General features: G+C 41.2%; 1 protein-coding gene across 1 annotated transcript in view; it reads left to right on the top strand.

Moving 5' to 3' along the window:
- The window catches only part of atrnl1b (attractin-like 1b), a 681,061-nt gene that overhangs the window by 425,353 nt on the left and 231,091 nt on the right, over positions 1-24,617 (top strand). The window contains exon 26 of the mRNA XM_078413453.1: positions 11,262-11,340. Within this exon, the coding sequence (XP_078269579.1) occupies positions 11,262-11,340 (79 nt within the window). The remainder of the gene's footprint in view (positions 1-11,261; positions 11,341-24,617) is intronic.

Here is a 24,617-nt window from a genome sequence, read left to right as displayed (position 1 = left end):
TACATTGGGAACTCTATCAGGGCAAACATTAAAACTGTTTAAAGAAAATATGTTAATTTGTGAGCTGGAGAATGGTCATGAATGCTTGTAGATTGTGATAAAGATCCAACTCTTGTGAAAATATACTCAGGGACAGGGAGCTCCCTCCCTCAAAGAGTACCTTTACACTCAGTCTCCAAACTTAATAATCAATCCCTCAGAGTGACAAATGTTGCCATTCCAGTGTGTCTGACATGAACTAAGATTAAAAAGGAAATACCCATCATGAATCCCATTAAATCTTTTTTTTAAAGGTGATGGTTGAAAGGTACACCAGGAAATGTACCTACTCTTTTTCAAAGAGTAATAAGTGACCATTAATGTCCAACTGAACCTTTGGGAGAGACCAATTGACTTTGTGGATCATTTACGGTGCAATATTGTCAGGGTGAATTGTGCCATTGATAATGGGTCTGGAACTTACCAATTTTCACCAACTGATGAATTGCAGCGTGTCGTGTAGAGCCTTGTGTCAGAACACTTGTGTGCCTCTCCCTAATAAAAACCAGCTCGGGTGTATTTCCAAGGAAAGACACAAAATACTGGAGTAACTCAGGGGGCCAGGCAGCATCCCTAGAGAAGAAGGACTGGTGGCTTTTCGAGTCAGAACCCTTCTTCAGACTGATTGCAGGGGTGTTATCGGGTTTCGACAGGGTGTATTGGCAGTTGGTTATTTCTAATATACATCAGTCTTCAGCATGCAAGATACTTTAAATAAGTAGTAGTCAATATTACATATAAATCCTTTGCTCCCGGTACTGAGATTGATAAGGAAATGCTTTGTGACACTTTGTAAAATGCCTTTGGGCTGGCTAAAGCTATTTATCTTCCCAGCAATTGTACTAAGTGCACCTTTCATATCGTGGCAATCATTTTACCAAAAACAGATTTGATAATAAACAACCGAATATCAACATTTCAAATCAATGAAAATAATTCCAGCTACCTTTATAACTGAATCTGTAATCTGCTATGTAATGAACCAAAGAAAAAAAATAAAGATGAGAATCTTTGAACTCAACAAATAGGGTTGCTTCAGGCAAAATCAATTAAATTTTGTACAGAACACACATATTTTCCATGTAGATTGGTTACTCATAGGTTAGGAGTCTGCTCAAGAAGTGTATTTGCGTTTTGAACAAGGGCTTTTAGGTTTAATTTGTCCAGGAACACAGAGGTTCATGTTCCTGGTTAATTAACTTTTACTCAGCTCCAAAGGTTTCATCCCACGTCATCTTTGATAAATCTAGGCACATTTTCAGCAATATTTGAAATTCTTTAACAAAAATATTGATAAAATATTTCACCCAGGCTATGAAAACCTAGCAGTTTGTCCGGCCCTTGATGTTGAGTGTTTACCACCGCAGCTAACTTCACCTCCTCTACATTTAAGCTGCCTCTATCAGAAAATAATGTTAGTTGTCGGAGATCTAAGATGTATGCTTCTTTTAGTTGGCATTTGTGATCAGTGAAGTTGACAGCATAAAGTGGTTTTGAATGGTTTGTGGATCAATAAACTTAGTAACTCTAAAATATTTCCTTCCACTTAAGCTGTCAATGTTCATTCTGAGAACTTGCCAATACATAATTTCAATTTCAAAATTATAACAGTGGAATTACCTTCTTGGCTGACTGTGTGTGCACTTTGAGAGATTTGTGGAACTGCCCAAGTGAAATGAAAATAGTCATATTTTACAAATTGCATGCTCTGATTTATAGAACACTTCTTCATTTTCTTTGTTTATTCTGCCTTATTATGATGGTTCCTTGTGCGTGCCTTGGAATGTTGCAATCCAAGCGAAGGATGGAAATCATGTCTATTTGCATTTAGATATTTAGTTTGAGAAATATAGTGGATAATTGAGATAATCCTTTTAATTAATCCACTTTTTTGGTGTTGTTTGGAAATGGATCAATGTCGGCTGTTTTGGTTAATTTATTCTCCAATTATCAAGGATGCCCAAGTTAAGTCCAGGCATTAATGTTGAGATCAGAGCAGAAGAATTTCTTCCATAACCATGCAGGATAAGATCTACTCAAATAGAGCATTAATTGCCTAGGTTAACATTGAAAAATAGACACAAGGAACTTCAGATGCTTGTTTGCAAAGTAATTCAGCGGGTCAGGTTCACCTCTAAAGTCCATGAATATGCAACGTTTTAGGTTGGAGCCCTTAGACTGATTGCAGTGGGGGAGAGCTAGAAGAGAGGTGAAGATGGACCATAGCCTGGCAAATGAGGGGTGTTTGATTGGCATATGGGTGGATAAAGGCCAGAGATGGGAAGAAGGCAAAAGGCTGTGATATATGGAGAGAAGATATGTGAAATGTGAAGCCAGTGGAAGGGATGTATGTGGAGGGGAACAGGGAAAAGGAAAGGATTATTGTTGGTGAGTTACTAAAATTACCTAATCTATCTATATATTACTGAAACTCTCTGTTTATTTGTTATTTGATATGAGGATTGATGTATATATATTTTAGGATGTTGTCAGCCGTGTTTTTGTGCCCCCGTCACATGATAGCGCTCCAATTTTAGGACCACCTTACTCACCTTTGTCGTGGGGACCCTTTCATCAAAGTTTCATTCAAATTGGTCTTATATTTTTAAAGTTACAGAGATTTTAAAGTTTAAAATGCCCTCATCAAAACGATTTCTTGCCATGTTCAGCGAGTGACGTCACAATGGAACTTGCCCGAGAGACGGCCATTTGTGGAGGGGGCGGGACCCGCCAGAGTGACGTCCTATGTGGGGAGAGCGCAGCCCATTCAAAAAAAAATCTTTAAAATTTTCCTTCCATCCAAATTGACGACCGATTGGTACGGATCCCACGTGGGGGGGAGCAGCACCCATTTAAAGAAAAGGGATTTGATTAAGAGCAACGCCCAATAGGTCCGCGCCCCATGTGTGTGGGGGGAGGGGGGTGCCGCAACCGCTCTTCCCGTGCTTCGCCCATGGCCTGCCCGCCACCGGCTCCCGCCCACGGATCCACTCTTCGCTCCGCCAACGGGTCCACGGATCGGTAGGCTTGATTCGCCCACGGTCCGCATGCCATCGCCTCCCGCCACCGCCCCCCGCCCACGGACCAGTTCTCTGCTCTCCGTCGTTTCCCGCAGCTCGCCGACGAACAGCGCTGAACGCACGGGCGACATGTAAGTGGGGGGAGTACGGGAAGGGAGGGGGAGGAGATCTGGTGGGGGGGGTGGGGGGAGTGGAGGGGAGAGGAGGGGGTGAAGAGGCGCGTGGGGGGGAAGGGGGGGAGTGGGGGGAAAGTGGATGGGGGAGTGGGGGTGGCGAGTGAGGGGAGTGGGGGGGCGATTGAGGGGAGAGGTGGTGGGGAAGGGGAGGGGGGAGTAGGGCTGGGGAGGGGAGGGGGGAGTAGGGGGGAAGAGGGGAAGAGGGGAGGGGGGAGTAGGGGAGGGGTGGGAGGGAGTGGGGGAGGGGAGGGTGCTGCACCGATGCAGGAGAGGCTTTGGGTCCACAGCTTGCTCTGGATGCAGGGCCGTGGTGAGTGGCACCCTCTCCCCTTCTTTGTCCCCCCTCGCCCACCTACAGTCCTCGCCCGGCAACGGGCTTCGTCAGTTGGAGAGGGTTGCCATGCCCGCGGGATTGTCAGTTGGGGGAGGGTTGCCCCAGGAGAGGCCCACCCCAGGAGAGGCCCGCAGGAGAGATTTGGACCCAACGGATCCACAATATAATCTAGTATATTACTAAAGCTCTCACCTTGTTTGTCCCGTTGGGTTTGTATGTCCCGTTGTGTTTGTATGTCCCGTTGTGCGTGCGTTTCCTGTGCGCTCTTTTTCTTCCGTTTATGTGTGGTTTTCACCCATACGCACACGATAGCACAACCATTTCAGCACCACCTTACTCACCATTGTCCTGGGGACACTTTCATCCAAATTTCATTCAAATTGCTCTTATTTTTAAAGTTAGAGAGATTTTAAAGTTGAAAAATTACCTTATTAAACCTATTGCTTGCCGTTCAGCTTGTGACGTCACAATGGGACCCGCCCGAGTGATCGCCAATGAGGGAGGGAGGGCCCAACTAACTTTAACAAATGCACGCCCCCCTCCCCTCCCCCTGTCCCGGCATGCCCCGCCACTGACCTTCCTCCCGTGGTACAGCGCGGCGGCAGAGGGTCCAACAACATGGCCGTCGTTGCCGTTCCCCGACGCTCACTGCCGATCAGTACTGGGTGCACGGGGCCCAAGTTAGTGGGTTTTCCCTCTCCACCCTCGCCCGCCCACGGCTCCGGGGGACGCTCCCCGCCCGTCAATGAGTCCATGATTCGGTATGGTTGCTGGGCCCGAAGGAGAGCTTTCCACCCGATGGTTCCAGTCCCAAACCTCTCCTGAATGGTCCAGCACCCTCTCCCCCCACCTCCCCCTCCTTCTCCCCTTCCCCTCCCCACTCCCCCACTCACCCTTACCCACTCCCCCACTCCATCTCCCCTCAACCCTCCTAATCCCCCCTCTCTTCTCCTCCCCCCCACTCACCCACTCAATCCCCCCTGAACCCCCCCTTATCCCTCCCCTCCCCCCACATTCATGCACTCCATACCCCCTCAACCCTCCTCCTCCCCTCCCTCCCCCTCCTCCCCTCCTTCTCACTACAGTTTGGGACAACTGTGAGGGTGGATATAATTCATTAAATTGTTTGCATGAAGGTTAATATAAAGTAGATAAAGGAAACATCTCAGAAGATGGTCTCAGAGAGAAAAGTAAAAGATGTTTAACATAATTATGTAATGGGGAAGGAGACCTCAAACATCCCCCCCAGCCTTTGGCCAAATGTTCTGATAGTTCTGAGCTGCCTGCTATCATTGTGTTTTAGCAGTTTTTCTATGGCCAGTTTGGTGTAATATTGCAATCATGCCTTTGATTCAACAAAGTTTACTGCAACCAGAAAATGAAAATCTGCCCCCAAAAATGCCACTGCTGGAAATCTCTGTGAAGAGCAGAAAATGCTGGAGGCACTCAGCAGATCTGGCAGAGAAATAAAGTTTCAGGCCTAGGTCTCTTCATCCAAACTGGTATTTGCTGTAACCCGAATGGTGATGCCAGGCAAATATCACTCAGCCTATCGAACCACCGTAGATGTTATAAAATGCCTAAGAGGGTGATTGGACTTTGAGATTGCCTATAAACTGGATGTTAAAAAATAGTATTATTTATTCACGCAGAAATTTATATCACATAAACATTTTTTTTCTTTTTATTAAAATGTAATCAACTAATCCTGGATCTTAAGTATTCCAGTGAAGTAATTTGGGTGTTGCTGTCTCAATTTAGTCGGATTCATTTCAGCTGTCCTTTTCTCAAAATTTGTGTGTTTGGAAACATTCCTAGCTCCGGATATATAAATAGGGAAAGTAATTTAATATTCCACAAATCTCAAAAATCAACATTTCATTGCCTCTGGGATTTGTGCCCAAAATTGCAATATCAGACCGCATGCTGCACCACACATGGTGCAAAAAACTTGTGTGATGCTGGGCTGCATTAAATTACCTGTCCTAGTTATAAATTATGTGAAATAGTTATTCATGAGTATCTTTGCAGATTTTGCTGTGTGGTAGAATGAATGAGTACTTGAAGAGGGATTTATGTTATGCAAAGGATGTGACCCAAATAAATACAGGTGATCTCTACAGTACAGATCGGTTGTATTCCTTGAACACCATCGATATCATGATCTCCTGTGGAGTGAACTCCTTTTCCCTTTAAATCCTGTTATGAGAGGAGTATTCGCTGGAATGCTGGAGTTTGAAGGGAGACCTGATGGAAGTATATAAAATGATGAGAGGCATAGGTAGGGTATTATACCATATTCAACGTTATTGTTAGGTAAATATGAAGACATGCACAATGGAATGTCAGAAAGGCAGCAAGATGGTGCAGCAGCGAGTGTTCTATCAACCAGGGTTTGATCCTGACCTTGAGTGCAGTCTGTTTTGTTTGTGTGCTCAGCCTCTGACCTTGTGGATTTCCAGTGGTTGCCCTGATTTCCTCCCTCATCTCAAAGGGGTGTTGAGACGTTCCCAAATAATAAGTTGCAAGGCTATAGGGAAAAACGATGGGAATGGGACTAATATGATTGTTCTGTTGGGAGCTGCCATAGGCCAAATTATGTTTGTGATATGTGAATGAACGTTCTTATTGAAAGAATGTCCGTTATCTGCAGAGAACATTTTGGATATGAGTGTTGGTCACTCACCAACTGCAAATTGACATCAACTTTCAAGAAATCTGTCTAGGCGCATTGTCAGTATAAAAAGTGCAGATAATTGGTGAATGTGCAGTTTCCTTTTTCATATCGCAATAAAAAAGATATTGGTTCATTGGAAGGCAACCACAGAATAGCAGTATGATTATGGTTTCCGCCTTTAAATATGTGAGAGCAATCTTTGGACAGAGATTATTCTTTGACATCTTGTGATAAAATATACCCCATTTCAGAACCATGGATTAATGAAAAACTATTTTTTCAAACTGAATGGAAAGTGCAATTTCATATTTTCCTAATGAAGCAGGAGGAGGCCATTTGGGCCATTAAGTCTCTGCTAGCTCTGAGCAATCCCACAAATCCTATTAATCAATTTATTTTTCTGTAATATATTCTTCCCCCTATATTGTGCATAGCATAAGCAATCAAAGAAACATTTCAGTCCCTTATGCATTGGAAAATTGAATGGAAATGGGAATGGAGGTTAGATTGAAAGAACGTATGACCTAGATACAATTAGGAGCTATATGGAATATGTATATGTAGGTGCATTGCTAAACATGTTGATGGAGCATTGTTTTACAAGTGAGATTACTGCTTGGGGGAAATATTCATTTTGCTCTGTAATGGATATGCAGAAGGTGCCATCAATAAGGTCAATTTAATGCCACATTGATTTAACCACATTACAAAGACATTGTATAACTGTCCAATGAGTGATGTGATACAGGTGAGAAAATTAAGCCAATTATATTCATAATTTCCTGGGACATGTAGATTGGATAGAAATGTACAGAATATCATTGCTTTCAAGTAAGATTGACTGTAATGGTACTCAGATTAATGAAAGTGCGAATAGTTTCTAAAATAATTCAAGTTTTCATTACTACTGGTGATTACCTTTGAAAATGCTGACAAACTGAACTGGAATGAATACTATTTCTACTTGATTAATATTTATTATTTTATTTCATAAATTTCATAATCTCTTTAAAACAAATTTGCAGAGTACTGCATCACAGGTTCTTTGAGATAAATTCTAATATTTGATGATTAAAATATCATAACTCGCAACTCCCATACTTTAAATTTCTTGATCTTTCATTGTTAAAAAGGACTACTCCATTTGTAAATGGAGTATGAAATCTTATTTATTATTCTGGATCAAGAAGTGACAGCTCTGTCAAAGTCTCATGGTCACTTTGAAGTTCCCTTTAATGGTTGGCACAGAAAATCGATCAACCCAAAGGAGTGATGAGTGGAATCATTTCTCAGTTCAGTTACTCGATAAGTTGCATCGTAAACAGAGATCATATCCCAAGTTTGAAAACCGAAAACCCATTTGCCTTATTTTACACAAGGGGTGCTGTAACTGAGCCAGTATATCAACATTATTTTCACTGGTTATTCATATAATCAACTTTCTGTTCAGAGAGAGGCAATTGATACTCAGGGGAAGAGTAGATGGGTGCTGGGGTGAAGTGAAGCAAAACTACAATTAGACAAGCAAGCAACAAATAAAATTGGCTCTTACGGATAAATGATTTAACAAAGTAGTGTGGAGTTCTGATATAACAGAATCTGAAGGATATTTCCAATAGCACTCTTCGTGAATAACTCTCATAACTGTAGCCATTTATCTCATTGAAAACATATGCTTTCAGTGAATGCTTATACATTTCCTGGGTTAATGGCAATACCTAGATTTTCTTCTTATCATTTCATTTGTGTAACATGGTGTGAAATGCAGTTCAAAACCTTTGCCGAGGTTGTAGCCATTATTTCAGATCTGTGATTGTCTAAATAAAATCTATCTAGTACCTGCCACAATTATGCTGTGTTGACAGAATGTGATGTTGATCAATGGTTTTTGAAGCTACCACGACAGTGCTTCAGCTAATTAACTTCTCATAGCTGAATTAGACCAAGTTATTCCGAACATGACAAAACCTGACTCTGTTGTGTTTGAGTGTGTGCTCATAAACCATTCGGGATGGATGCTAAATAATAAGACACAAGGAGTGAGATTGAAGATGTTCAGCAGGCAGTATATGTATATGAGAGTGATTGATTGATCTCTGCTGCACAACATCATCATCATCGTGTGGGCTTAGGTCCTGCCACCAGATAACCCCTTCTTGGCCTGACTGTCCACGAGCAACTCCAAAACAAAGGAAAGACACAAGAGCCACAGATGTTGGCATCCTGAGACAAAAAAGATCTGGAGGAACTCAACGGGCTAGGCATATTCCATGGCCTTAGTCCACCCATCACCCAATCACCCCCACCCCCCCCCATCACCTGGTTCCATCTATCACTTGCCACGCTTTGTCTCAATCCCACCTTTATTTTCCATTTTTCACCACCCTCGTCCATTCATCTGAAGAAGACTCTTGATCGGAAACGTCGTCTGTCCATTTCCTCCATGGATGTTGACTGATCCGCTGAGTTCCTCCAGCACTTTATTCTTTTGTGAACCAAATGATTCCACTTCTCATTGCTCATATTCTCCCAAAATATTCTAGATTAAGTTTAGAAATTACAGCAGGTCAGATTGAATCCTATTGTATGCCATGTTCCTTTGAATCTTCTCTTGATGCCTGTTTCTGGGAGAAGGTCGTCATGTTTAAACATTTGTTCTGCCTCTCCTTCAATGCATGCAGTCTGGTCCGCCTGAACATTTCGTTTATTTTGTTTTCATAGCTTTAATGGTACCTGCCAACATTGGGCCCCAGTCAAAGCAATAAATCAATGAGCAATGTGGTGCCTATACAAAAACAGGAGTAAATGTAACTATAATGTAAATGGGCAAAAGAACACAAAGTTAATGTGCTGCCTGTTTGAGCAACAACGTGTGTGAGTTAATCACAAATCTGATTCCCTGTGGCTGAGGGGCAGTTTCAATTAATGTGTGCTTGCTACAATGCTTGTTTGCAATAAAAATCTCATCAAATATAGCGCAGCATTTTTCAGGAAGGCTTTCTAGACGTTTGTGGTGCTGTGCGATACATTTTCATTCATATTTGATAAGTGCAGAACAATATTTGTTAAGAATTTTTAAAAAGATCAGTTCAGTGTTGTTTTCAAATCTTCAGAAAATTTAAGAGAGAGAGAGAAAGAGAAAGAGAAAGAGAAAGAGAAAGGGAAAGAGAAAGAGAAAGAGAAAGAGAGAGAGAGAGAAAGAGATGTGCCAGGATATTGTCTATAATGAATGGCTGTATTTTGGAGAAATTGGATAAGCTGGGTTTCATCTCACTGGAATATGGGAGGGGGGGTGGGGTGGGTGAGGGGTTTCATACTGGTTTACAACATTAGGAGTGGCACAGGAAGGACAGACAGTCAGAAGCTTTCTGCCAGGGTAGGGGAGTCAAGAACTAGAGGGCACAGGTTGAAAGCAAAGGTAATAGAGCGGAGCAAGATAGACCAGTCCGTCGAAATCACCTATACTGGTGTACGCAAAGGAGCCATTTTAGTAAGCAAAACCGGCGTCCGTTTTGCCGCTCGCAGTGTAATCAGTGTTTGGGGGGAACAGTATATGTGATGATACCATAAAAATGCAGAATGCATCTCATCTATCAATTCACAGATTTTTATTATTTTTCTTTTTAAATGTTTCTGCAAACTTTCTGCCGACTAACATGGCGCCATGACATACTACGGTTTTTAGGGTCGAGTGGTCTATCTTGCTCTAGTATCTTTGGTTGAAAGTGAGAGGGGTGATTTATGTGAACTGAGTGGCATGATTTTCCACATATGGTGAATATTTGGGATAGGTCGCCAGAAGAGGTAGTGGAGGCAGATACAATTGCAAGGTTTAAAAGGTATTTGAACATGTAATTGGATAAAAATGGAGTTGAGGAATACATGCCTAATGCGGGCAAATGGAATTAGTGTAGATAGGCATCACAGTCAGCGTGGATGAAGGGGCTGTAATGATCAGCTTTTGTGAACTATGTTTCTATGATAAATAAAACTCAGAAGAGTCTCTCAGATATAATGAGAGGAGGGGAGATCTAAAAATAATTTGACAAAAGGCAACATTTTCCACAACTCCTGATCCAAGGAAACTCCCAGAAATGGGTGGCACAAGGGTGCAGCAGTAGAGTTGCAGCCTTAAAGCGCAAAGGACCCCGGTTCGATCCTGACTATGGGTGCTGTCTGTGTAGAGTTTGTATGTTCTCTCTGTGACTGCATGCGTTTTCTCTGGGTGTTCCAGTTTCCTCCCACACTCCAAAAATGTACAGGCTTGTAGGATAATTGACTTGGGTAGAATTGTAAAATTGGACCTAATGTGTAGGATAGCGTTAGGGTATGGATGATTGCTGGTCAGCACAAACTCGATGGATCCGCTCTATCTCTAAAGTCTAAATATTTGCCATTGGTGCATTTTAGGTTTCCAGTTCAAATGTGTCTCTTGCACTGTTACTGAACCACACAGATATTTGAGGCATTGGTCTCCAATGGAATATGTTAAAGAGTGTTTCAGAGACATTATAGTTGCATTGATAATTTGAATACATTAAAAAAAACGTATAGTATTTGCGAGCTTTGCTATATTACTTTATTTCCTACATTGATCTTATAGCAGGCGGGAGCTGAAATAAATTGTAGTATTTAAAAATATATATTGGCTTCGTTGATTGCTCACACTTAATTTGTCAGTCTCTTGATTGATACGTGGGACATAAACATGCTTGTACTTGTATTGCATACCTGTTTAGTTGTTGCGGGGGGCCTTCCAATGGAATTCCATCCAGTCAAGTGCACCTGCATTGCAAAATGTGCCTTTATATATATAAAAGCCTAATCTCGTTTGCTGAAATTCATTTGTGTTCACCAGACATTTTATATTTCGATATAAATGTAACTATCTTATAAATCTTAAATTGAATTTTTAAAAAGCAAAATTTAAAATACTGACTTATTGTTTAGTAAATGTTACTCATTTTGTAAGGAAAACGAATTGCAGCTGGTTGACTTTAATTATTTTCTTGTAGCTGCTTCCTGTCTTTACTTTTGGTGGCTGCAGTTGTTTGGAAGATCAAACAAACTTGCTGGGCTTCTCGAAGGAGAGAGGTAAGAAATCATGGTTATTTGAGCTCCACTACATCCTTTTATAAATAGCATTAATTAGTTAAATGATCTGTTATGCACTTAGTCTTCATGCTCTATTCTAATACAGAAGGAGGAAAATGTAATGTTATTAATCTCTTATTCATTGACCAAAATTCACTCTGCAATTGGCTCACCGAAATTATCAAAAGATTTATTGGTGGTCCGAAAACAGTAAAATGGTTATATTTCATTCTGATCTTTTCCACTCTTAGTGAACTGTAATTCTTGAAATTTTAGAAAGGATATACAGTTAGCTATTTTTTGTGATATGACTGGAATAATTAGTTGAAACATTTTTCTTGGTTAGCATAGTTAAGGGCCTGTCCCACTTAGGCGATTTTAAGGCGACTAGGCTGTCGCCGACAGTTCGCCAGGGTGTCCATGATCGTGAGGAGCCTTCCAAAGATCGTAGTGGATCTCGGCGTGTCGCTGCAAAATCAAATGGTTTGAAATTTCTCGGCGACAGCTAGCTTGTCATCAGGTATCGTAGCTTATTGCGGTCGCTGTCAGGTTCTCTTAAGATGCATTTAGAAGCACATAATATTAAAATAAGTAAAGTAATTTCAAAATACCATAAAATGCTTGTGTTTAACGAATTTATTTATGGTCAGGACATTTGACAGGTAGATTGAAGGCGACAGTTTGATGGTCAGATAAGCGTGGGAATTTTCGCGATGTTTTTGGCCTCAGCCATTACATTTAAAGTGGGCTCCAAACCCAGATATTCAATCCAGAAACCAGATATGCATTTCCCTTACATTTTCAAAGAATGCCCACACAATTTTTAATACAGCTATTAGTATTTTTAATACAGCTATTAGTATTTTTTTAATACAGCTATTAGTAAACTGGAAGTAAATCCGGTTTATTCCTTGTTACAGTGAAGCTTGGTTTTTAAGTAACCCATACAAGGTGTTATAGTTCAAAACTCTCAAGTACTTACCGACTTGTCAGTGATTTCAGCAAAAAACCAGGATGCTGGAGAAGCATTGACAGCGTGGGAATTTTCGCGATGTTTCAGAAGACGCTGTAATCTCGACCTGACTCGGCTTGTCGTGGTCATTGTCGTCTGGTAAAAGAAAAGTTCGGCGATCTGCTACGACTTTGACAGTCGCCGGCAGTTGCCAAAAAAATCGCCTAAGTGGGAGAGCCCTTTAGATCCTTGGATGAACTATGGATAATGAAAGACTAATTTGCATGTGATTTTATTATGATGTGATATGATGCTAGAGGATTTGGAATTGCAAGATTATTTCAGGGGTTGTCAGGGAAACATTCAATGCCGTTGCCTGTGTGCACACTCTAAACAATGATCAAACTTGAAAGGCATGACCTGTCTTACATTATAATTTATTACAGAGCAAAATTCAGTTAACTGTTTCCCTAATTCTGAAAAATCCATCTGACGTGTTTTTTTATTAACAAAAGAATTTGAATTGCTAAACCTACTGTGTCTTTTATGGATATAATAAACCTACTGAAAATGGTTGTATGACTTCTGCAGTGTTGAAAGGCACGGATGATGTATAACATTTATTTCCTTCAGGGAAGGTTATACGGTTTTGCAGTGAAATTATATGTTGTTCTTGGAATATGATTTTCAGAACACAAATAATCTTCTGTCCCGTTATCTTAAAAATTTCAGCGACTTTGAAGGCCTATTTATTGGGTGATAATCCATTATACTACGACTTTTGTTTTGCTGCATGTTGGTGGAGACAAACTTTACACCGTCCATCTATACATGCAGTTCAATGGAGACATGCCACATATTCAACATACTTGTGTGAATGGTACACATGCATTTATTTTAACTTGTAAAAAATGAATAAGGTTTGCAATATATCTTTAAAATAAACCATACTTCATTGCGTCCTTCAGAATGTTTACACTTTAGTGATTGATTTTAGTTTTTCCATCATACATATCAGATCCATTGCAAGAATCTTTACAACTCATGTTTGGGTTAACATAGTAGGAAAATAAACTGCAGGTAAAGTTCAACAGAAATATAATCTGTTATAATTCGTACTGTTGGATGCATCCATGTTTGGTGTTGTTCACAAAAATAATGGATGGATGCTGAAGTGATTTGTTGTCCATGAGAACCAATTTAATGCAGGCAAATGCTACTATTGACTAGCCTGTTATGGCATAGCCTGGAAATGTCATAATAAGGTATCTGTAGTGTCCAGAATAATTGTAAGTTTTATCTGAAAATGGAAATGTATTTATGTTTTTTTCTTTGTAATTGTATTGTAGAACTAATTTCTAGGTGGAGTTGTTAAAATGGTGATAGTGCATGGTGCAGGTTGGGAGATAATACTAGATTCATGGCTGTGGATTGCTAAGTAATGTGATATTACTGATGGTTCGCTCAGTGAAGCTACGTGGGTGGATCTAAGAAATGAAACGGGGATGCGTGAATTAGAACAAATATGCCAGGGGATTGCAGGCAGATGCAAGACCAGAACGATTATCATAGATGGGGATTTAACTTTCCCAAAAAAACTGGGACAGTCATAGTGCCAAGACCTTAGATAGGGTGGAATTTATCAAACTTGGTCAGAAAATGTTCCTTCTGTAATAGGGAGAAGGAGAGGACAAAGCTTGACCTACAAGTTAAAGTTCTGAATTGGGGCAAGGCCAACTCCGATGATATTAGACAGGAACTTGCTAAAGTTGATTGGAGTAGGTTGTTTGCAGGCAAAGGGACATCCAGAAAATGGAATGCTTTTAAATGTGGTGAGAGTTCAAAACATACACGTTCCTGGTAAAGTGAAGGGCAAGGCAGCTAGGAGTAAGGGAGCCTGGATGACAGGAGAAAATAAAGCTCTAGTCAGGAAAAGGGGGCGATGAATAGGGCAGCTGGGATCAAGTGTATGAGGACCATACTTAAGAAATCACCAGGTCAGAAGATAGAACTGGCAGAAAAGATGAATGAGAATCAAAGATATTTTGTAAGTACATTAAGGAAAAGAGGGTAATTTGACAGAGAATAGGGCCCCTCAGAAATCAAAGCAGCCATCTATGAGTGGAGTCGCAGAGGTGGGCAAGGTCCACAATTAATATTTCTCCTGTGCTTCAACGTTGAGAAAGGCATGAAGACGAGGGTAATAGGGAAAGTTAATGGTAATGTCTTGAGGACAGTCCATTATACAGTTGAGGAGATGCTGAATTTCTTAAGAAAAATCCCCCAGGCCTGATCAGGTAGATCCAAGGACAATGTGGGAGGCTAGAGAATGGCAACAACAGTGGCTGAGGAGCATGAATCGTCATTCACCACGGGTGGAGGTGCCAGATGGCTCGATGGGCACCAATGCTGTGGTTCTATTTAGGAAACGCTGCAAGGAAAGCCCAGGGACTATAGACCAGTAATCCCAATATCTGTAGTAGGTACATTGCTGGAGAGGATAAGATACGTGTGCAGTTGGAAAGTTAGAGGCTGATTAGGGATAGGCAGCATGATTTTGGATTTGATTTTGTTTTTTGAAGAAATAAAGAAGAAGGCTGACAAGGCCAAGGCTGTAGACGATATCTATGTGGACCTCACCAAGCCCGTTGATAAGGTTCTGCATGAAAGGCTGCATTGGAAGATTAAATCACAGTGGATGCCCGGATATAGAATTGGCTTCATGGAAGGAAGCAGAGGGTGATGGTGGAAGGTTGGTTTTTGGACTGGGACCTGTGACTAGTGGTGTGCCCCAGGGATCGGTGCTCGGTCAATTGCTGTTTGTGGTTTATATCCACAATTTGGATGAGAATGTACAAGGCATGATTAGTGAGTTTGCAGATGACACCAAAGTAGGTGGTATCATAGACAGTAAAGATGGTTATCATAAATACAGCAGGATCTTGATCAGCTGGGCTAGTTGACTGAGAAAAGGCTAATGGATCTTAATGCAACTAACTGCGAGGTGTTGCATTTTGGGAAGTCAAACCCATGGCAGGATCTTCACAGTGAAAGGCGCTGGGATGTGTTGTAGAGCAGAGGGATCTAGGAGTATAGTTACATAGCTCCCTGGAAGTGCCATCGCAGGTAGACAGAGTGATAAAGAAGGTTTTTAGTACATTCAGCTTCATCAGTCAGTGTGTAGAAGTTGGGACGTTACATTACAGTTGTGCAAGACGTTGGTTGTCACATTTGGAGTATTGTGTTCAGTTTAGGTCACCCTGCAGTAGGAAAGATGTAATTAAGCTGAAAGAGTGCAGAGAAGATTTATATGGGTATTGCTAGGATTTGAGGAGATGAGCGAAAGGGAGTGATTGGGACTTATTCTTTGGAACTCACAAGGCTAAGGGTGATCTTATAGAGATGTGTAAAATCATGAGAGGAATAGATAGAATAAATGCACAGAGCCTTTCACCAGGGAAATCAAGTACCAGAGGACTTAGGTTTAAGGTGAGTGGGGCAAGATTTAGATTTTTAGATTTTTTTTTAGATTTAGAGATACAGCGCAGAAACAGGCCCTTCGGCCCACTGGGTCTGCGCCGCCCAGTGATCCCCGCACACTAACACTATCCTACACCCACTAGGGACAATTGTTACATTTGCCCAGCCAATTAACCTACATACCTGTACGTCTTTGGAGTGTGGGAGGAAACCGAAGATCTCGGAGAAAACCCACGCAGGTCACGGGGAGAACGTACAAACTCCGTACAGACAGCCCCCTTAGTCAGGATCGAACCTGAGTCTCCGGTGCTGCATTCGCTCTAAGGCAGCAACTCTATCACTGCGCCACCGTGCCGCCATTTAATAGGAGGTCTAAGGGTGACTTTTCACACAGACAGTGGTGGGTATATGTAACGAGCTGCCAGAGGAGGTAGTTGAGGCAGGTAGTATAGCAGCATATAAAAGGCATTTGTACCGGTACATAGACAGGAAAGGTTTAGAGGGATGTGGGCCAAATGCAGGCAAATGAGACTAGCTTAGATCCTGCATTTTGTCAGCATGGATGAGTGGGCTGAGGCCCTGTTTCCATGCTGCATGCCGATGAAACCATGTTTTCAAAGATAGATTTGTTTTCTCAAAGAACTTTGCCATGAATTCTCAATTAGTAGCTGGAGCTTGGATTTATATAATACCTTTTACAATGTTTGCAAATCCCAAAGTACTTTTCTGCCACTTAATGAGGAAAATGCAGTAAGCAATTTATGTATAATAAAAGCAATGATAGATAATCTGTTTTAGTGACGTTGATTACAGCACAAATATAGAACAAGACACCAGAATTATTTGCTGTCTCTTATCTGCTACAATGCCATGGAAATTTGGATTCTGCCTGAGAAACTAATTTTAATGCCTCAACTTACAGATAGTGAAATAGTTCACATAGATTGTCGTATGCGATACACATAATTAGTATATATGTTAACCTTTTCTTTGCTTCCACACATGTTCAGAAATATGATCCTTACAAAATAAGCATTTTTGTTTAGTACAATAGCACAAAAGAGAAAAAGGCAATGTGGATAGCTTTAGTTTTATGCAGGTCTAATCATATCATTGTATAAATGATTGCAGCAATGTGAACATTGAAATTATTTGAAAGTATGACTGACATTGACATTTTTCCTGCAATAAGAAATACTGTTGTGGCATTATCATCTAGTTTTAAATCATTTAATAATTTTGTAAGAATGTCATTTTAAGATGAGATAACTGTTTTAATGCTTACATAAATCAGAAATAATTTTCTAAACCTTCGATTAAAAATATTTATAAGAATTGAAGCCAATTTTAATATATGTGCACATTCTTGATATTCATTGACATATTTCAAACTGAACAGATTGATATTTAAAAAAATATTTACATGAAAACTATTAAATGCGACCATGTAAGAATTTTCCAGAATGATATATTACTCTTTCTGATATTTAACATTTTGGAGGGAGTATTGAAATATTTATTGATGCTTTGCTCATTACTGTTTAAAATATAACGTCATGTGTGATACTAAATCTGTGAATATTGGTTAGTTCATGGTCATATCAATTTTCTAAATGCATTCATATTTTTTTAGATTAACTATTGCATTTGCTCTCAGTGGTACTTTCATTAGAAATCCAAATTAATCTCTCTCTCTCTCTTTCTTTTTATTAAACAACATTTTCTAATCTATTGACTCTTTTGTAAATGTGCCTCTTTTCTCCACTCTGCGACATTCTTTAATCAATAGGCTCAATCGTCTCAGTTCACCTTATTGATGCACTAACTTATAGATGCAGAGGTAGCAGTTATATACACTGACTCAATTTTCTACTTTGATTCTTGCTTAATTAGTGCGAAGAAGGTTTCCCATCCAAAGCGTTGTCTGTCTAGTTCCTTGCTGTTTGTTTTTTCTTCATGTCTTGGGAAGATTCTCGTAATCACAAATGAGTGAAAATAATAACTTTTACATGCTTTTGAGTCATAGGTCATACAGTGTGGAAGCAGGCCCTTCAGCCCAACTTGGCCATGCCGACCAACATGCCCCATCTACCCTACTCCCATATGGGCGTTTGGCCCATATGTCTCTAAATCTGCCCTATCCATGCACCAGTCCAAATGTTTCTTAAATGTTGCGATAGTACTTGCCTCAACAACCTCCTCTGGCAGCTCGTTCCAATCACCCACCACACTTTGTGTAAAAGAAATCACCCCTCAGATTCCTATTAAATCATTCCCCCCTCACCTAAACCCATGTCCTTTTGGTTCCCGATTTCCCTACTCTGGGCAAAAGGCTGTGCATTTATCCAATCTATACCTTTCATGATTTTGTACACCTCTTATTCGCCTCTTATTCTCCTGCGCTCCAAGGAATAAAGTCCTAGCCTATTCAACCTCTCGCTATAACTTAGGCTCTTGAGTCTAGGCAACATCATCGTAAATCCTCTCTGCATGCTTTCCAGCTTTTGTAACATCTTTCTTATAGCATGGTGACCAAAATCTCATCAACATCTTATATATCTGCAACATGACCTCCCAACTTCTATACTCAATACCCTGACTGATGAAGGCCAATGTGCTGAAAGCCTTTTTGACCTACCTGTGACGCTACTTTCAAGGAAGTGTACCAGCACTCCTAGATTCCTCTGCTCTATGACACTCCCCAGAGCCCTATCATTCACTGTGTAGGTCCTGCCTATGTTAAACTTTCCAAAGTGCAACACCCCAATTTTTCTGCACTAAATTCCAACAACCATTCCCCAGTCCACCTTTTGCGAGTCTTATACTATTCATTTTTCAAGACGGCACGATGGCACAGCACTAGAATTGCTGCCTTACAGCGCTTTCAGTGCCGGAGACCTGGGTTTAATCCCGACTACGGGTGCTGCCTGTATGGATTTTTTACGTTCTCCCCGTGATCTGTGTGGGTTTTCAAGATCTTCGGTTTCCTCCCACACTCCAAAGAAGTACAGATTTGTAGGTTAATTGGCTTGGTTTAAATGTAAATTGTCCCTATTATGTGGAGAATGTGCGGGGATTGCTGGTCGGTGGGGACTCAGTGGGCCGAAGGGGACTCAGTGGGCCAAAGGGCCTGTTACTGCGCTGTATCTCTAAAATTAAATTAAAACTAAAGACATACAAAAGTAAATTTTATGAGGGGCATGAGGCCAAAGGGTAGCCAGCACATCAAGGGCAAAGTTGATTCTGATGCCTCCTATGACAGTTTTTCCATTGAGATTGCTTGAATTTGCAAAAGAAAGTTTGCTATGTATTGAATAAGTACTGAACTAAGTGAGGGTAGTCTCAGAGTTGAACAACAAGGTTCACTGGAGTATGGTGATGCTATTAAATGATGCAGCCAAGTTGCAGCCGTGTAATTATGACTATTTTTATTCTGAAGTTTTTAGTATTTAACAAAGTAGAAAGTTGATCAGAAAGGATGAGAGTTACAAGAAGAAAGAATCTCAAAATTGTCAATATTCAAGGAAATTGTAAATATGTTTGGGAACGTTTTTTTTTGTATGAATCCCTTTCAAATCTAGTGATGGTTTAACCAAGAAGCCCTTTTTCAAGAGCCTCTGAAGCAGTTACAATAAACCATTACCATTTTACTTTATACAAAGTGGGATGAGGTGACAGCTGTTTTCATACATATCTGATGCTTTTTAGTTCAGCTTGAAAATGTAAGCATCTCATGAAGCATTGTGTTTACCAGGAAGAAATAATATTTTCCAAAGATTCAGTGAAACAATGTACTGGTACTTGGAATTCAGGTAACAAAGCTAAAGCTAATATAGGTATGTTAAATGAAATCTCTCAAATACTTAAAGTTGTTTATTCTGTTGGTTTTCTGTGTATTGAGCTTTACTTTTACAGATTCAGAAAATCTCCCCTATATTTTTAACTATACACCATGTTACTTTGTACATTAAGAATTCAATGTGTTATGCTGTAAAAGCAATTGAATGAATCTTTTTTTTTATCTAAAGCCATAAGATTCAATCATCAACTTCTCCAAACATCTGGGAGCTCACATTTTTTTACTGCGGATATTTTCCTGCTAATGGAAAATTGGGTACATAGAAAGGTACTGCACTGGGACATTCCCTTCAGCCCACAGAGAATATGTTGCCAAGTTAAACGAATCTCTTCTACCAGTACGTGTCCAATACCTCTCCATTCTCTGGATAAGGATACTTACTTACTTTGACACAGAAGGAGACCAGTCAGCTCCATCCTTACTTTCAGCAGAACAATCCCATCAGTCCCATTCTGCTGCTCCTTGTGCCCCTGCGACTTGTTTTCTCTCGCACGTGCTCATCAACTCTTATTTCATGCTTTTGCTGCTTACCTTCACTGAGGAATAACACAGTTGCCAATTAACATAGCAGATTATTCTGAACCCATCTCACTTTCCTGGGCTGTGACTGAATATTTAAGTGGGAATGGCTCCTGCTAAGATTTCTACCACCGGGAAGAAACATGACACTAAAACTGATTTTATAATACACGAATAAGAGAGGAATCCAATTGGAAATACAATCCAAATGCAATTGGAAATACACAATATCTCTGACCTGCAAAGTCATTAGTTGTTGCACTTTAATCCATGCTTGTACACCCTCATAAAGTCTGTTAGCAGACTATTTACACAGAGGGATTTTCCCATTCATTCCTCAAGTCCATTGTTGCAACGATGTTGGAAAGGAAATCGGATAAGAATTGGGATCCATTTCCCTGCTGCCTTTTACATTAGACTGAATTAGATTATTGTTGTAAACGCCAGGGTGCAAGGAAATTCCTTGTTCACAAGAAGCTCACAGATTATTCAGTATACATGGTGATGATAGATACAATAATAAAAACAACAAATGCAAAACAGCAGAACGGTTAAAGATCATAGTGCAATGTGAAATAGTGTAAAGAATGGAATAATTGAATTGGGTGGAATTAAGAGTAAGTGTATTTGGCGGCACCTCCACTAAGGGGTTGGGAAAGAGGTGATTGGTTCCAGAGTTTGACGGCAATTGGGAGGAAGCTGTTCTTAAGACTGGAAGATAGACACGATAGACACGAAATGCTGGAGTAACTCAGCGGGACAGGCAGCATCTCTGGAGAGAAGGAATGGGTGATGTTTCAGGTTGAGACCTTTCTTCAGACTGAGAGTCAGGGGAGAGGGAGACACAGAGATATGAAAGGTTAAGGTGTGAAAACGGGGCATCAAATAGACAATAGGTGCAGGAGTAGGCCATTCGGCCCTTCGAGCCAGCACCGCCATTCAATGTGATCATGGCTGATCATTCTCAATCAGTACCCCGTTCCTGCCTTCTCCCCATACCCCCTGACTCCGCTATCCTCAAGAGCTCTATCTAGCTCTCTCTTGAATGCATTCAGAGAATTGGCCTCCACTGCCTTCTGAGGCAGAGAATTCCACAGATTCACAGCTCTCTGACTGAAAAAGTTTTTCCTCATCTCCGTTCTAAATGGCCTACCCCTTATTCTTAAACTGTGGCCCCTTGTTCTGGACTCCCCCGACATTGGGAACATGTTAAATGCCTCTAACGTGTCCAACCCCTTAATAATCTTATATGTTTCGATAAGATCCCCTCTCACCCTTCTAAATTCCAGTGTATACAAGCCTAGTCGCTGGGACAAAGGTTGTAGACCTTTAACGGGACAAAGTTGGAGAGCAGGAGAAATGACAGAGGGGGAGCAGCGAGAGAGAATGTTGCAGAACTCGCGTCGGAGGGAGGAGAGGTTCTTTGAAGTCTGCTCTTTCAAGCTCCTGTATATTCTCCCAAAAAGTAGAAGAGTAAAAAGGGAACGGCCAGGGTGGTTGGTGATCTTAACCATACATTCAGCCTTCCTCGTGTAACACACCATATAGGTGGAATGGATAGAAGAAAGTGATGAGGCTGTGCTGGACTGGACTGTGTTTACCACTCTCTGTAGGTCAACATGCCTTGGGTGGGACTCCCCGTGACCTGCGTGGGTTTTCTCCGAGATCTTCGGTTTCCTCCCACACTCCAAAGACGTACAGGTATGTAGGTTAATTGGCTGGGTAAATGTAAAAGTTGTCCCTAGTGGGTGTAGGATAGTGTTAATGTACGGGGATCACTGGGCGGCACGGACTTGGAGGGCCGAAAAAGGCCTGTTTCCGGCTGTATATATATGATATGATATGATATGTACGTATGTGCAGCAGAGGGGGGAGGAAAGCGTGGGTCACCCAGTAAAATTACAATTATAGGTTTCTGCAGCTGATTTACTTCCTCCTGTCTAGGAGAATCAAGCTCTGGGTCATCTCATTCCATATATACTCAAGATTGCAGATTAGAAATGATATTTTAGCTCCACAGCCATCAATATGTTACCCAAAGCAGAAACAAACCCGTGTGGTAAATTATCTGAGCAGGTGATAAAACAAGCAACCCTATAAGGCATAAAGAGGTAATTTTTGCCATGGTGATGAGAGAAAGAATTGTTGCAAAGGAAAAGTAACTAGGGTGATCTATCAAAAATGGACCTGATAACATTTTCTGTTCTGTTTCTAAATGCAGCCTTTATACCCTGGGAAGTAGCATCGCAGTCTGAAAGTAATGGAAAATGCAGTTTGTATTAGAGGTTTTTGGTGCTTGGGCTTGAGTGTTTCGTCTGGAAATTGCAAAACTGAAGAGAGACTTGCATTTATGTAGTGTCTTTCATGATCTCGACATAGAACTGTACATCAGAACTGGGAACTAGACAAAAGAAGCTTGTTAAGTTGCAGGGAGGCTGGGGTGAGAGGGCATTTTCAAGCACTGAAATGCTTTTAAAGAACAGTCTTTACGTAAAACCTGGCCGAAGGTGTGATTTTGTGAAAATTGTTGATTCTGCAATGTGAGCCCTCTACTGCAGTTAGCCCGGGCCATGAGTGCTGACTGGCTCTCTTCTGATCCAGAAAGCAGTGAGGCCAGGGGAAACTTTTGAAGTGCTTGAAGAACTTGAAGGGGCGGCAAGGTGGTGCAGTGCTGTCTCACAGCGTCAGAGACCCGGATTCAATCCTGTCTACGAGTGCTGTCTGTACGGAGTTTGCACGTTCTCCCATGACCTGCGTGGGTTTTCTTTGGGATCTCCAGTTTCCTCCCACTCTCCAAAGACGTACCGGTTTAATTGACTTGGTATGATTATAAATTGTCCCTAGTGTGTGTAGGATAGTGTAAGTGTGCGGAGATCACTGGCCAGCATGGACTCAGTGGGCCGAAGGGGCCTGTATCTACGCTGTATCTCTAAAGTCTAAAGACAAATGTGCCCTTCTAAAGGTTACCATAGTTGTCGTGCTGCTGCCTCACAGCTCCAACAATCCAGTTCCATCCGCACCTCTGCTGCTGTCTGTGTGCTACCCCCATATATTCTCTGTGGCACCTGGATTTCCTCATGATGGCACCAATCTCCTACCATGCTGGCAGGTTAATCGGCCATTGTAAATTACCATCTGGTATGGGTCAATGGCAAAAGAGAAGAACAAAGCTGAGGTGAAAGACATGTGCGAGAGAGAATCAGTAGCAGAAGCACAGGGAAATAATGTGGGGGGATTACCCTCCTGGAATAGCCTCTTGTTAATTATGATTTTAAGAATGGGGTCACTTTAAAGCCAAGGTCCTCATGCAAAGCATAGCTCAGCAATCAACTTGTGTAGGAAGGAACTGCAGATGCTGGTTTAAACCGAAGATAGACACAAAAAGCTGGAGTAATTCAACGGGACAGGCAGCATCTCTGGAGAGAAGAAATGGGTGACGTTTCGGGTCGAGACCCTTCTTCATACTGAAAGTCACGGGAAATGGAAACAAGAGATTTATATGCCTACTATATCTCTATAGAGTCTATATCTCTCGTTTCTTTTTCCCCTGACACAGCGCTACTCCAGCTTTTTGTGCCTGTCTTCCTCAATTAACTTACAATTTGCCTCGAGACTCAGCAGTGAGTCCAGCAGCAGATCAGGAGGTCTGCTGTGCGTATAGCTAACCTCCAGCAAAATCCCAATGTCTCCACAGACTTGCCAATTACTTGTCAACATTTCTGGCCTAGTGTTACTTTCTTGAAATGTTCTTGCAATGTCTGTAACTCAACTGCAATTGTTTGAACCGTTCCCTATAGCTTATTTTGTACTTTGGATAGGGGCTTATCTGTGTGTGTGCAGGATAGTGTAAGTGTGCCGGGATCACTGGTCGGCATGGACTCAGTGGGCTGAAGGGCCTGTATCCACACTGTATATCTAAATTATAAAGACAAATGTGCCCTTCTAAAGGGTACCACAGCTGTAGTGCTGTTGCCTCGTAGCTCCAACAATCCAGTTCGATCCATGCTGCAGGTTGGGAAATGTGGAAGCCATTTTGCGCACGGAAAGGTCCCATAAGCAACAGTGTGATGAGAACCAAATTATCTGTATGTTGATGTGCTGTTGGAGAAAAATATCAACCATTCAGATGACTGCAGAGAAAGCCTAGACTCACCTCTGAAACAGTGCAATGGAATCTCTTGTGAGAAAGGATGGACTTTATGTGAAAGATCGCATCTTGATTTAACAGTACTGGAGAATTAGCTTTGATTTTTGAGCTTGGAATGGATCTTGAACCTACAACCTTCAAACTAGGTGAATGAACTGTGGTTAATTGTGTAAAAGAACCATGTAATACTGCCCTCCAATATCTAGGTGTAAATTAACTTATTCAAATTACCTTATTTAACTTATTTATTCAAAAATCACACCATGTGCTCAATTAAAAAAGCATTCTTTCAAATACTCCTGTGCTTTGACGTTGTCATA

The sequence above is a fragment of the Rhinoraja longicauda genome, chromosome 16 (genome assembly GCF_053455715.1).
Source record: "Rhinoraja longicauda isolate Sanriku21f chromosome 16, sRhiLon1.1, whole genome shotgun sequence".
NCBI lineage: Eukaryota > Metazoa > Chordata > Chondrichthyes > Rajiformes > Arhynchobatidae > Rhinoraja > Rhinoraja longicauda.
Note: the sequence above shows the minus strand (reverse complement) of the source record. Positions and strands in the feature narration are given on the sequence as shown.